Source organism: Gastrolobium bilobum, unplaced genomic scaffold (genome assembly GCF_033153095.1).
Source record: "Gastrolobium bilobum isolate Gb01-03AN ecotype WA unplaced genomic scaffold, APGP_CSIRO_Gbil_v1 utg19567, whole genome shotgun sequence".
Lineage (NCBI taxonomy): Eukaryota > Viridiplantae > Streptophyta > Magnoliopsida > Fabales > Fabaceae > Gastrolobium > Gastrolobium bilobum.
The window spans coordinates 50,009-64,197 of NW_026897080.1; the positions used below are offsets into that span (position 1 = coordinate 50,009).

General features: G+C 32.7%; 1 protein-coding gene and 1 non-coding gene across 2 annotated transcripts; one reads left to right on the forward strand and one right to left on the reverse strand.

Moving 5' to 3' along the window:
- Positions 1 to 10,235: 10,235 nt before the first annotated feature.
- LOC133303948 (uncharacterized) lies at positions 10,236 to 11,349 on the reverse strand. Its single transcript, XM_061503921.1, has 2 exons — positions 11,166 to 11,349; positions 10,236 to 11,017 (listed from the first exon to the last, which is right to left on the reverse strand). The coding sequence occupies exons 1-2, from the start codon at positions 11,347 to 11,349 to the stop codon at positions 10,236 to 10,238; spliced, it is 966 nt and encodes a 321-aa protein (XP_061359905.1).
- A 723-nt stretch (positions 11,350 to 12,072) lies between these two features.
- Positions 12,073 to 12,178, forward strand: LOC133303963 (small nucleolar RNA R71). The gene has a single exon (XR_009750538.1). It is a non-coding gene; the product is annotated as a small nucleolar RNA R71 (small nucleolar RNA).
- The last annotated feature ends 2,011 nt before the right edge of the window (positions 12,179 to 14,189 follow it).

Sequence of the window (14,189 nt, forward strand, 5' to 3'; positions counted from 1 at the left end):
TTGGCTCAAAAATATGACTCGTGGGTTGGTTTGAAAAAATAGCTTGCAAGTTGGCTCGAAAATTGGCTCGCGGGTTGACTCATTTTCAGCCTATTTAAGTGACCCTGTAGTATTAATGCACCAGCTATGTGGCTTCCATAAATTTAAACAAAGGGTTACAAAATGAGAAATAAAAGCAAAATATTTTAGTTTCGAATTTTCTTCACAACAAATTTGCATCAACATCAAGAAACAATCATAACCACTTCTTACTAAGTGAGTAAGATATTTGAACCAAATAAAGTCAGCATAGCCTAACAATATAAAAATGACAGGGATGTGAGAAGATTAAGGACTTAGGTTTAGAGAAGGAAGAAAAATGATGACAGCATGTGTGAGTTTTGTCCATTTTTGTATATTATATTTTATAATTTAAAAAAAAAAACTCAACCCGCGAGCTGGCTCGTTTGACCCGCGGGTTAGTTCACTTTTTCACGAGCTGGCTCGAGTCGGGTTGGCAGCTCATTTTTTACAATCTAATCCGGCTCATTTTTGGCGAGTTAAAGCCAACCCGACGAGTTGATTCGTTTTTTCCAATCTTAATCCTAACCCTACAAATATTTCTTAAAACAATAGTCAAAATGATGTTTGGGAATTTATTTATTTATTTGATGTAAAATTGCAGTGTAATTGAGCAAAAGTTGTCAAGTTGATTAAGCAGCGACACAGGCATAATGCCAAAATTTGGAAATACAATTTTACTATGACGTGCCTGCTTTAGTTGGAGGTAGAGCGTATATCTTGTTGTATTGCTTTTGATCATGAAGCTTGCTTGTTTTCTAGCCAATGCTTTGTTTTGTTTTAACAGCATTCGAATTTGGTATTATCATGTATAACTTTCCAACGGCCCCATTACTTTAAATTAAGCTACTGGCATCTAGTTATTGACTTGCTCCATCAGCTTCAAATAACCTTTTGATTTCTTAACCTTAAATCAATTTACCTTCTCTCTCACACACACATATGCGCACCAAAATTTTATGAAATGACAAAATAATTTTAGGAGAGCCACCTCTTATAATGAATCCGATAATGTTTTCAAACCAAATTGATCGGATAATCAATAAATCGGAGGATATATTTAATTTTTTTATTAAATCATTAATCGTTTAAATATTTAAAAATAAATATAAAAAGAATAAATTATGAATTACTTTTAATTATCTTTAAACACTCCTTAGTATTCCTGTTTGGTAGTTATATCCTTGTTTAAGCGAATCTATTAAAGAAGTACTTACCTTAGAAGCAATACTACTATATTAACCCGTGCGATGCACGGGTAAAAAAGATCAAAATTTTTGTCATCCGTCGTGGTTGGTTAATCGCACTTACAAAAAACAAAAAACTGTGTTGTTATTTTGTTCTATATTTCAGGTGAAAAAAATTACAGCATTGACACAGAGCTTTGCAAATATCAACCACAAACAAAAATCTGCTATTATGAGGGATAATTAATTTTGCATACAACTACATCATAATACACCATAATACGTTATAATACACCGTGTTAACATGAGAAAGGAATATAAAAAAAAATACGTACAAATTATTGCTAACTATAATATTCATCAACAAAATCAAGGTAACAATAACACCAAGCAAATATGGATTTAAAATATCAGCTTTTACCTATAATATGAAAATGCTATTCATTCAGTGTCATTTCGTAGCAATCATTGGAGGGATGAGTTCAATACTTATTAAATATGTCATTTTTTATGTGATTTTCGTTCCTTGTGCCTACGATACATAAGGCAAAAACTCATTAAATAAGTAACACTAATATGTTAACACCCAAAAATCATAGTATCAGCAAAAAAAAAGATTGGATTAAATTTTTTTAAGGAAAAAAAAATGTTGTCTGAACGGGATTTGAATGCAACTTAATCAAATAAGCATGTATAAGTCATTTTTTTGCTTACATTGCAACAAATGCATATGAACAGAATCAAAGCAACTACACTAATTATTACAAAAAAAAAAAAAAAAACAACTATACTAATCTTTGAGATAGACTTTCATTTATTGCAATCACATTTAAAAAATATTAATAAATAATTATTATTTGCAAGGATTTGTGTCGTTAGTATTTGGAATTTTACAAATTTGTATTTACAAAAATTAAAATCAGATTTAAGAATTTCATTATAAAAGAAGAAAAATAAAATTTTAATTTAATTATAAAAATGTGTTTGTGGATCGGCCCTCCGGGCCGAGTCCAGTTTGCCACCTCTAACTATCAGCATGTAAAAGGTTTTTATATTTATCTACAAAAAAAGATTTTTATAGTTGCGTCTAGGTTTTTATATTTTATCTTAGAGATGAACTTTCATTTACTACAATCAGATTTATAAAATAATAATAAATAATTATTTTTTTTGCTAGGATTTGTGTCATTAGTCTTTAGAATTTCACAAATTTATATTTACAAAAATTGAAATCAGATTTAGTAATTTAATTATAAAAAAGAAGGATAAAATTTCAGTTAAATTATAAAAATATATTAGCGGGCCGGCAATCCGGGCCGAGCCAAGTTTTTCACCTCTAACTGTCAGCATTTTATATAAAAAATTTTCTTTCTTATATACTAAATTAAAATTTTCATTTTTATAGGTCTTAAATTTTAATAATTGTTTTTTAACAGAATGACAGACGTCATTTTTTATTTAAATGTAAAATTTAAAACTTCTTATATTAATTATACATATTTTTTATATAGTTTTTTTTCTATTTTAATTTATGACTTTTATATATTGTTTTAATTGGTTATACATGTATATTTAAAATTTTTCTGTTAATATTTTTAAAAAAAATACATGTATATTATTTTAATTGGTTATACATGTATATTTAAAAATTTCATGTTAAAGATTTTAATTTATTTTTTGTAAAGTATAAATTATACCATTTCTTATTTTTTCTTTTAAATTTGAAATTTTAAATAATTTTTATCGACTATAAATGTATTTTTATAATTTTAAATATTTTGTTTTTTAATCTATAATTTTATATTAAATTCAAATTTATTATATATATCTTTTTCCACTGCATAAATATTAAATGTTGAACTCTTTTTCCACATATCAAGTTCACATAATTTTTCATTTAATTTATTTCCAAATTTTGAATTTATTTTACAATATAAATAATTTTGTTTTTTTATGCAGCATTAATAGGGCTAACAATTATCCAAGCAAAAAATAGTGGGATATACTACAAGAAAAGTAGAGTTCTTTTTTCTCATAATATACAAAAACAAAAAAGTAATGTGACATTAAATGAGTTGTCTGTCACAATAAATGATTAACTTAATTTTCTATTGATTTTTTATTTCGATTTATAAAAGAAATATTTATTTATTTAATTTTTTATTTCCAAATCTTTTCCCACCATTCCAATTTTAAATTTAAAATTGAAATCAAAAATTTGAAGTCAATTCAGAATTTGAATTTCAAAAGAGTGAGCAATTCCAATGTAGAAAGCATTTAAAAGAGCTGAGTAATTCCAATGTACAAATCAGTGGGACATTGATTTAGTTGTCTACTACCATAAACGATTAACTTAATTTTGCATTGATTTTTTATTTTGATTTTTAAAAGAAATAATTATTTATTTAATTTTTTATTTCCAAATCGTTTCCCACCATTACAATTTAAAATTTAGAATTGAAATCCAAAACTTGAAATCAATTCAGAATTCGAATTTCAAAAGAGTGAGCAATTCCAATGTAGAAAACATTTAAAAGAGCTGTGTAATTCTAATGTACAAATCAGTGGGACATTGAATGAGTTGTCTGCCACCATAAATGATTAACTTAATTTTCCATTGATTTTTTATTTCGCTTTTTAAAAGAAATAATTATTTATTTAATTTTTTATTTCCAAATCCTTTCCCACCATTACAATTTGAAATTTAAAATTGAAATCCAAAATTTGAAATCAATTTAGAATTTGAATTTTAAAAGAGTCAGCAATTCCAATGTAGAAAGCATTTAAAAGAGTTGAGTAATTCTAATGTACAAATCAGTGGGACATTGAATGAGTTGTCTGCCATCATAAATGATTAACTTAATTTTCCATTGATTCTTTATTTTGATTTTTAAAAGAAATTATTATTTATTTAATGTTTTATTTCCAAATCCTTTTCCACCATTTAATTTCTTTCTTATATACTAAGTTAAAAATTTTATTTTTATAGTGATTAAATTTTTATAATTTGTTTTTTTATAGAATGATAGAGGTCATTTTATTTTTATTTAAATTTTAAATTTAAATTCTTTTGATTAATTATACATTGTTTATATAATTTTTTCTCTTTTAATTTATGATTTTTACGTTTTTTTATATTGGTTATACATGTATATTTAAAATGTTTATGTTAAATATTTAAAAAAAAATACTTGTACGAAATTTTTCTCTCTTTTTGTATTACGTTTTTAAGTTAAAATTTTAATAAATTTTCTTTTAAAGTATAAATACGTCATTTCTTATTTTTTTGTTTAAATTTAAATTTTAAATTAATTTTTTTTATCAATTATACATGTATTTTATAATTTTAAATATATTTTTTGTTTAATCTATAATTTTAACTTATAAAATAGGCACATAAAAAAATAAAATTTATGCACTTACATCCACCCATATCAGGTTTAAATTTTGAAATATAAAAAAGTAGTGGTATATTAATCATAAAAAAATGAATAGAATGCATGCAGATAAATTATTTTTTTTTAACTTTATTATTGATTCTTCAATAATCTCAAAGTATTAAAGAAATTGTCCTATATAACCCCTTTCCTTCCAATGATATTATCACAACAGTCATTGAAAATAACATTTATGCATTAAAGACTTGATATTATAGCGCCACTACCAATAATCTTGGAGCAGATTCCACTTACAAACCCTTTTGGTTTTCCCATATCTTCATCCTCATCACAAACAATCAAAACATCTTTCTCTTCACCTATAGGACCAAATTGATGTAAAAATATTTCAAGAACCAAGTTGATGTTCCAAAATTCTTTTGACCAAAATAGAAGTTTACTCTTCTAAAAACTTACCATGTATCAATTTAAAAAAAGAATAGTTTAGGAAAAGGTGTAAGACCCTCTTAATTCTTGGAGAGAAAAAAAATCATTTCCATATGCAGACAATTATATTTTAAAACATCTTCTATGAGATACCCACACAAAAAACTATGACAAAATTTTTGAAAAGACCCAAATAACAATGAACTATACTTGTAGTTGATGCATAACATCTCCTTGGCTGTACCTGTGAACTTCTTTGGGGGGTCAAGATGGACAAAAGAAAATACGTTACAGGTAGGGGTGAAAGTGGGCTGGGCTGGGCCAAACTTTGTCCCGAAAAGCACAAGCCTACGCCAAAAAAATTTAGTTTGGCCTGGCCCAAGCCTATTACGAGTCTAACTGTTAGCCTGACTTGACCCGTTTATAAAAAAGCAAATGGCCTCGCCTAGCCCTTTAGCCTGTTAATTTTTAACTTCAAAGCAGAACCATGAATCAACTTTACAAAATACTCAAATTCTATTGCTAAACCAAAAATCATAATTTCAACGTCCAAACAGAATCATAATCACAACAAAACTCATACAATCTGCATTTAAGTCATTTTCAAAAACATAAAGCTCAAACTAAATAACATATATTTCATCAGATCCAACAAACAAATCCATATTATGTAAATTAAAATAACTACATGAATCCAACAAACACATCATGATGCTTGTAGTAAGTATAACCTCTCCCAAAAACTTTTAACATATTCATATACACAATCTAACATCTTGAGATGTTGGTTCCTCCTATATAAGAAATAAAGTCAGATTTCTATTAAAATATAATCGAATATAATTAAGTTATAAAAAATTGCAATTGATTAAATTTATATCTTTTGTTTTTTTCTTCAAGGCATACTTATTCTATTTTATTTTATTTAAAATAAATAGTACAATATAGGCAGGCCTGTAGGCTTGTAGGCCAGACCTTGTGAAAGTGGGCCTACAGCCTTTTTATTAAACAGGGTTTTTCAAGGCCCAAGCCCGGCCTATTTTACGAAATATACTAGGTCAGGTTTGGCCTGACGTAGGCCGGCCCGGCCCAGTTTCACCCCTAGTTACAGGCATTGCACTATTGAAGCAAGGCAAATATAGAAGGAAAAAAAACCATAAAAAAAGACATACTGTGAAATCTCACCGTTGAATAAGGATCTAGCAATGGAACACATTTAATTTTCACAGCAACCATAAAGATGTTTCTCTTCTATATACCAAATGAAAGTTTCTGCAAAAAGAATTTGGGTCAGATAAGAAAACTTTTTATAATAGATTGATTGGTTAGCATCTAAAATGAGCTTTACTTACAGTATAGTAGCGCTCTAAAACACTCTTTCTTGTTGAATACTGGTAACCACGAAATTCAGTTTTCCACATATCAAAAAAAAATCAAACACAAATATATGCACGAAAAATAAAATTTACGGAACATCAAGGAGAAGATTATTCAAAACACCATCCACCAAAAGGAGAATCTAAGGAGAGCCATAGCAATCAAACGAAAACTTGACAATCCAAGGAGAATCCATAGTACATGCTATAAAGTGCAAAACAATCTCATAAATGTGATTATACAGTTTGTAAAAAAGTGAGCAAGAAAGCATGAGAAGAAGAAACCTCGAAACACTTGTGGAGACGCGAATGAGAAGCTTCACCATCCTTGAGGATTTTAGAGTGACGGCGATCGATATCCACACGAAACATATAAGCTAACAGAGTCGTCAACTCTACAAAAAAACGCAGCCAACTCACAAAAGATGGAAGATTTAAAAAACGCAAAGAACCAAGATTTAAAAAACGCAGACAACTACTTGTTCATCCAATAAAACCATTTCAACGTTGTCGTCAAATTCTCTACGTTGAAAGTTAGGAACTTTCCAAGCCCGAACCACCTCCACCTTAATCCTCCAGTCCTCCTTGGCAGGACTAACATCCTTCAGAAAATTATATTTTGAAACATATTGGTTAGACGATCAAAGAGAGAACGAAGAAGCTGATTCTTTGAGGCTGTATGTTTTAACTGATATAGAGTGTGGGAAAGAAAAAACGATTTACGAACAGGAGCAAAAAAATTGCTGTGTTTTTTGAATCGCATAGAACAATGAGAAGCAGATGTATTTTTTTAAATGTTTAGCAATTCCAATGAAGAAAGTAGCTCAACATTAAATGGGTTGTCAGATTTCAAAAATTAAATTTAAATTTTGAACTCCAAAATTCAAATTAAGATGAGCTGTCTGCCAATACAATTGATAACAAATCTGTACCATTGATTTGAGTTATGAAATCTTGTCCATCGATTTTCATTCAAAATTACATTTTCTTTTATATTTTTTTTATTCATTGATTTACCAAAGAAGGAAAGTTTTTAAATTTTTGTAGTGTGAACGCAAAGCTGAAATTGAAGGAGGAAGTGACACGTCAGCAGACTTGCCAAAGAATGGGTTTGTCTTAGAACATAAGATTCTCAGTCTTTTCTCAAGCATGTTATTAGCGTATGTCCTAACATGTACTATTCGAGTAACCTATTCTCATTATCATTTTATCTAAAAACAAAAACAAAAACTCTAGGAGCCGTATGATGAGCAGAGGCGAATTATTCTTTGGACTTTTGTTAAAGGTTAAAAACAACTTCTTAGCATATAATTAAAATTCAATTTAAACATGATTATTGTTGCCTTGCTAACAGTTATGCAAGTATGCGCACAAGTATACGCGACAACAAGTAATATAGGACTTTTATGGTTCCCAGTTATCGTTCCCACAAGGCAGCAGCCTCTACCCATTTGGAAACATAGTCTACTGCAACCAATATATATTGGTTTCCAAAAGAGGGTGGAAATGGGCCCATAAAGTCTATGCCCCATACATCAAAGAGTTCAACCTCCAGAATAGGTTTCAAAGGCATTTCGTGCCTTCCAGAAATATTGCCAAGTCTTTGGCACCTATCACACTTGTGAACATAAGAATTTTCATCCTTAAACAAGGTTGGTTAATAAAGACCGGACTGCAGCACCTTTGCTGCTGTCCTCATGCTTCCAAAGTGACCACCATATGGTGAATCATGGCATTGACTAATGATCTCCTCTTTTTCTTCCTCTAAAATACATCTCCTAATGATCTGGTCAGCACATTTTTTAAACATGTAAGGTTCATCCCATAAGTAAAATCTACTGTCATGAATCAACTTTTTCCTTTGTTGATAACTTAACTCCTTAGGCAGCTCCCCATTAACTAAATAATTAGCTATGTCAGCATACCATGAGGTTGTGTTAGTGGCAACCAAAAATAGTTGCTCATCAGGGAAGGTTTCTCTAATGGCTTGCTCAATCACCTTTTCACCTTGCTGCCCTTCATTCAGCATAGACAAGTGATCAGCCACTTGATTTTCGGTTCCTTTCCTATCTTTAATCTCCATATCAAACTCTTGAAGGAGAAGGACCCATCTAATTAACCTAGGCTTCGAATCTTTCTTTTCCACCAAATATTTAATGGCTGAATGGTCAGTATACACAATGACCTTGGTGCCTACCAAATATGATCTAAATTTGTCAAAGGCAAACACCACAGCCAACAGTTCCTTTTCAGTCACTGTGTAATTTAATTGGGCTCCATTTGAGGTTCGGCTAGCATAGTAAATAGAGTGAAAAACTCTATTTTTTCTTTGTCCTAACACAGCCCCCACTGCCCAATCACTTGCATCACACATTAACTCAAATGGCAGTGACCAGTCAGGGGCTATTATAATGGAAGCAGAAATCAACTTCTGTTTTAGCTCCTCAAAGGCTTTAAGACAAGCCTCATCAAAATGGAAAGGGGTGTTGATTTCAAGCAAATGACTAAGAGGCTTAGAAGTTTTTGAAAAATCTTTTATAAACCTCCTATAAAAACCAGCATGTCCAAGAAAGGATCTAATTCCTTTTATGTTTACAGGGGGTGGCAGTTTCTCAATCTGATCTATCTTGGCTTTATCAACCTCTAAACCAGCTTTAGAGATCCTATGTCCTAGCACAATGCCTTCCCTCACCATAAAGTGACACTTCTCCCAATTTAAGACCAGATTTGTCTCCTCACATCTCTCAAGCACCCTTCCCAAATTTTCTAACCACTCTTTATAAGAGTCCCCAAAAACACTGAAGTCATCCATGAAGACTTCCACAAACTGCTCTATCATATCAGTAAAAATAGCCATCATGCACCTTTGAAAGGTGGCTGGTGCATTGCACAGCCCAAAGGGCATTCTCCTAAAGGCAAAGATGCCATAGGGACAAGTAAAGGTGGTCTTTGGCTGGTCCTCAGGGGCTAAGGCTATTTGATTGTAACCTGAATAGCCATCTAGAAAGCAGTAAAACTCCCTACCAGCCAATCTATCCAACATCTAGTCAATAAAAGGCAAGGGAAAATGGTCATTCCTAGTGGCTTTGTTGAGTTTTCTGTAATCCATACAGATCCTCCAACCAGTGACAATCCTAGTGGGTATTAATTCTTTTTTTTTTTCATTTTTCACAACAGTGATCCCACCCTTTTTAGGGACACACTACACTGGGTTGACCCAGTTACTGTCAGAAATGGGATATATGATCCCAGAATCCAGCCACTTAATAATTTCCTTTTTTACCACCTCCTTCATAATTGGGTTAAGTCACATTTGCTGCTCTCTAGAGCTGCTGGTTGGGTTAGTAAAAAGGATTTTATGCATTCAATAGGAGGGATTAATACCTTTTATATCTGCCAAAGACCAACCTATAGCCCTCTTAAATTTTTTTAGAACAGCCAACAGCTGTTCTTCCTCTAAAACAGTGAGCAGATTGGACACTATGACAGGCAGAGTGTCTTTTCCTCCTAAATAAGCATACCTAAGGTGATTAGGCAGAGGCTTGAGCTCTAACACAGGGGGCTCTTCAATTGAGGGTTTGGGAATTTTTAACCATCTCTTGGCCAATCCTAAGGACTCAAAAATTTTATTTTTCCAAACCACATCAGATCTAGAATTTAACCATTTAACAACTTCCTCTGAATCAGTTTGACTGATTTCTAGACCCTCAAAACCATAAATTTTTAAAGAGTCTAATGCAGACTCATGTAAAAATTTATCTTTGACCATACAGTCAATGATATCTAGCCTAGAACACTCCTCTGTCTCTTGGGTATTTCATGGCCTTCAAAATATTGAATTTTACTTGCTCACCATTCACATTCATGGCCAATTCACCCTCTTTTACATCTATCACAGCCCCATCAGTGGCTAAGAAAGCCCTTCCTAAAATTATAGGCATCTCTCGGTCTTCCTCATAATCCAAAATAATAAAATCAGCAGGTAGAATAAATTTATCTACCTTTACCAAGACATTCTCTACCTTCCCTTCAGGATAAACCAGGGACCTATCAGCCAACTGTAAAGTTACAGTGGTAGGATTAGGCTCTCCTACTTTCAGCTTTTTGTACACACTCAGAGGCATTAAATTGATACTAGCACCTAAATCACACAATGCTCTGCTTATGTAATGGTCTCCTATGGTGCATGGGATTGTAAAACTTCCTGGATCTCCTAATTTGGGAGGTATCTTGCTAAGCAAATATTGACTGCTCTCTTGTGTAAGAGCAACAGTCTCAAACTCTTCTGGCCTCTTTTTTCTTGAAAGAATTTCTTTCATGAATTTCACATAAGTGGGCATTTGTTCTAATGCATCCACGAATGGAATGTTGACATGCAACTGTTTTAGGAGGTCTAAAAATTTCCTAAATTGATTGTCTTGCCTCTGTTTTTGCAACCTTTGGGGAAAAGGTGGTGGAAGTTTATTTGAGGCAGCAGGTGTCTCAATACTTGGCTTTGATGCCTGACTTTTTGGAATGGATTTTTCCATGGAAATATTCCCTAAAGATGGGTTTATTGGGGTCTGAATTTCTGGTTCAACCAGAACAGGCAGAGGATCACTATTTGCAGCCCCTTGGGGACTGTCATGGACAACATGTGGTTGAACAGGTTCAGAATTTAAATCTGTTTCCTGCTGCACTTTTTCCTCTTCTCTTTTTTTTAATGTGGAAGGTCTAACCCACAGCTTCTGGCTGATTCACATATTTGCCATTCCTAAGCTCTATCATGTGACATTGCTCATTATTCCTCCTAGGCTCTTCAGTGTTACTAGGCAAAGTACCAGGGGGTCTGCTATTCAAAGTTTTTGCTAAATGGCCTAGTTGGGATTCTAAATTCCTCAAAGATGCAGGAATACTTTGCATAACAGCTTCCAAGCCGTTTTGCTTAATTTCATTCTTAACCAAATATTCCTTCAACAAAGCTTCTAAGAAGAGGTTGAAGAGGTAGGCATCTCACCAGCTTGGTTTTGAGTAAATGGGGCTGAAGACTGAGCAGCAGGTTGCTGCCTTGGAGGTTGTTGGAAATTTTGAGGAGGAAAAAGTGGTCTAGTTTGGGCATTAGAGGGTCCAGCTTGCTGCCTTTGCCCTTGGAAATATTGTCGCTGTTGATTCTGCCTCCAACCTTGATTAAAATTAGTGGAAAAATTATTTTGGTTCCTATTTTGGTTCCCCACATAATACACAGATTCTGGGTTGGATGGGCAGCTACCAAACAAATGTGGCCCACCACAGAAAACACAAGTTTCACTGGTGTTCACTGCATTAACTTGAGTTTGGGGTACTGGAACTTGAGGCTGAGACAACCTTGCCTCAATGGCTTGTCCTTGGGTTTTTACTAAAGTGGACATTGCATCAAACTTGGCTGAAAGGACTGTTACAGGATCTACCTCATGCAAACCAGCCACTCTCCTTGACTGATTTCTCTCTTCAGGCCATTGGGCATAATTTTGAGTCATTTGTTCCAACAACTCATGGGCTTGATTAAAGGACATGGACATGAACATGCCATTAGCATCAGAATTTGCTAAGGCTATGCTTTGAGTGTTCAGGCTGTTGTAAAGGGTTTGCAACACTACCCAAGAGGGCAAGCCATGGTTAGGACATTGTTTAAGAAGGATCTTAAACCTCTCCCACACATCCACTAAGGTCTCACCATCCTTCTGCATGAAGTTGGTGATATCACATCTGGTTTGCACTATCTTGTTGGATGGAAAAAATTTCATGATAAATTTTTCAGCCAATGTGTGCCAATTGGTTATGGAGTTGGACGGAAGGGAGTTCAACCACTTTTTGGCTTTGTCAGCCAGTGAGTGAGGGAAAAGCTTCAATCTCAGCACATCATCTGAGATGTTAGGATTCCTAAAAGTGTTGGCCACTTCTATGAAATTCGTAAGGTGCTTATGTGGGTCTTCCATTAGTAGACCGTGGAACTGCACCATATTTTGGAGCATGGTGAACATCACAGGTTCTAACTTAAAGGGCACTCCATTAACAGGTTGGGCAATACTTGGGTCTAACTCATCCAACACAGGTATGATGAAATCCATCATGGACCTATCATTGTCATCTATTACTGGTGGGTTCTCTATCCTCGCAGATCCTCCTTCATTCCCATTTACATTTCCTAAATCCTCCATTTCTTCAAAATTTGGAAGTAAGATCTGCCTATTTGCTCTCTGGGTTCGTCTCCTAACTCTAAAGGTCCTTTCAGGTTCAGGGTCAAAAGATTTTAAGAAAGGGTGTGGAGTTGCACTCATGCACCCTTTTTACTAAAAAAAAATTAAATCTACCTAGCTTAAGCAAACAAAATTCCTATTCAGTGTTTTCTAAAAAAATCAAACAACCAACCAAACAGAAAAGAATTTGAAAGCAGCAACAGTAACCACAAACAGATAGTGTTATAGAACAGTAAAAAATTAGACTAAGGGAATGAAACTAGAAATAAAAATAAAAGATTGACACGAAAAAATTTAGAACCAAAATAACAGCTATGAAACAATAAACTAAAAAATTAAATGGCAAAACCACTATATAAAACATGCAGCAAAATAGAATATCAACAAAACAGAATTTTAAGCTACCAATATTCAAAGGAGTACAATATTATCTACTATCACAATGCAGAAACAGAATTCAAATTAAGCTAAAAAAAAAAAAAAGCAAAAAGAATTAGCTCAGAACAGCAATCACATAAAGAAATCTGACAATGTACGTCTTTGATCCCCGACAACGGCACCAAAAATTTGTTGCCTAGCAAACAGTTATGCAAGTATGCGCACAAGTATACGCGACAACAAGTAATATAGGGCTTTTATGGTTCCCAGTTATCGTTCCCACAAGGATCTTTGGCGTTTTTGACTTGAATTAATTTGTAATTGCTACTCAGAACCAAAAATACAATAAAATCAAATTAAATGCTACTGTTATTCTACATCAAGTGTACTGAAAATATTTTTGTAAAGATTTTCTTTTTAAAATAGTGATTTTAGTTGGTGAAAGAATCTTTAACTACTGACTGGAAAAATAATTAAATAAAAGACTTGTAAATTTTTTATGATTTTCTCTTAAGTTTTAAAACAGAAAATTAAATTCGGATTTGAGCAAAAATATTAAGTGACACAAAGATTGATTTCAAAAACAGAGTTTGGAAGTAAGCTGGGTATCAATTTCCCCTTCCCTCATTTTCTATTAAGTTGCTTTGACAGAAAAAATAGATGTTGCTTTTTTTCAAGAGTTCCAATTTAACGAAAATACAAATACAATCATTGTTTCCCAACAACAATTTTTTCCATAAATAACAGATGACACATCCCTGTGTATCTGTTATTACAAGACCTTGAAGCACCATTTCCTTAAGTTACATGGGGGTAACTTCATCACTGGAGCCATACCCATTGAGAGAGATCTCTCTCAACTTTCCATGTGCTTACAGTGAGGTCTAGTGTGAGTTATTTCCCAATAATCTCACACCACCAGGAGTAGCCTATGTGTGGCCATCATATAATAAACTCAGCATAAAAGAATACACAGTAAACAAACTGGAAATTAACATTTAAACATTAAAACAGCAACTAATAACAAATGAGTTCTGGGCACTCTTTCAACCCAACTCTAAGAAAATTAGCTCATCACCAAAGGTTGATACTGAAAGTAAAATCGCCTTGAAGGCCGTAGCATGTGAGAGGGAAAAACAAAATTTTACA

Coding starts and splice junctions, on each gene's coding strand:
- LOC133303948 (XM_061503921.1), bottom strand. CDS start 11,349: ATGCAAAGTATTCCTGCATCTTTGAGGAATTTAGAATCCCAACTAGGC. Junction 11,018..11,165: donor GAATCAGCCAGAAGCTGTGG/GTTAGACCTTCC, acceptor TGGTTGAACCAG/AAATTCAGACCCCAATAAAC.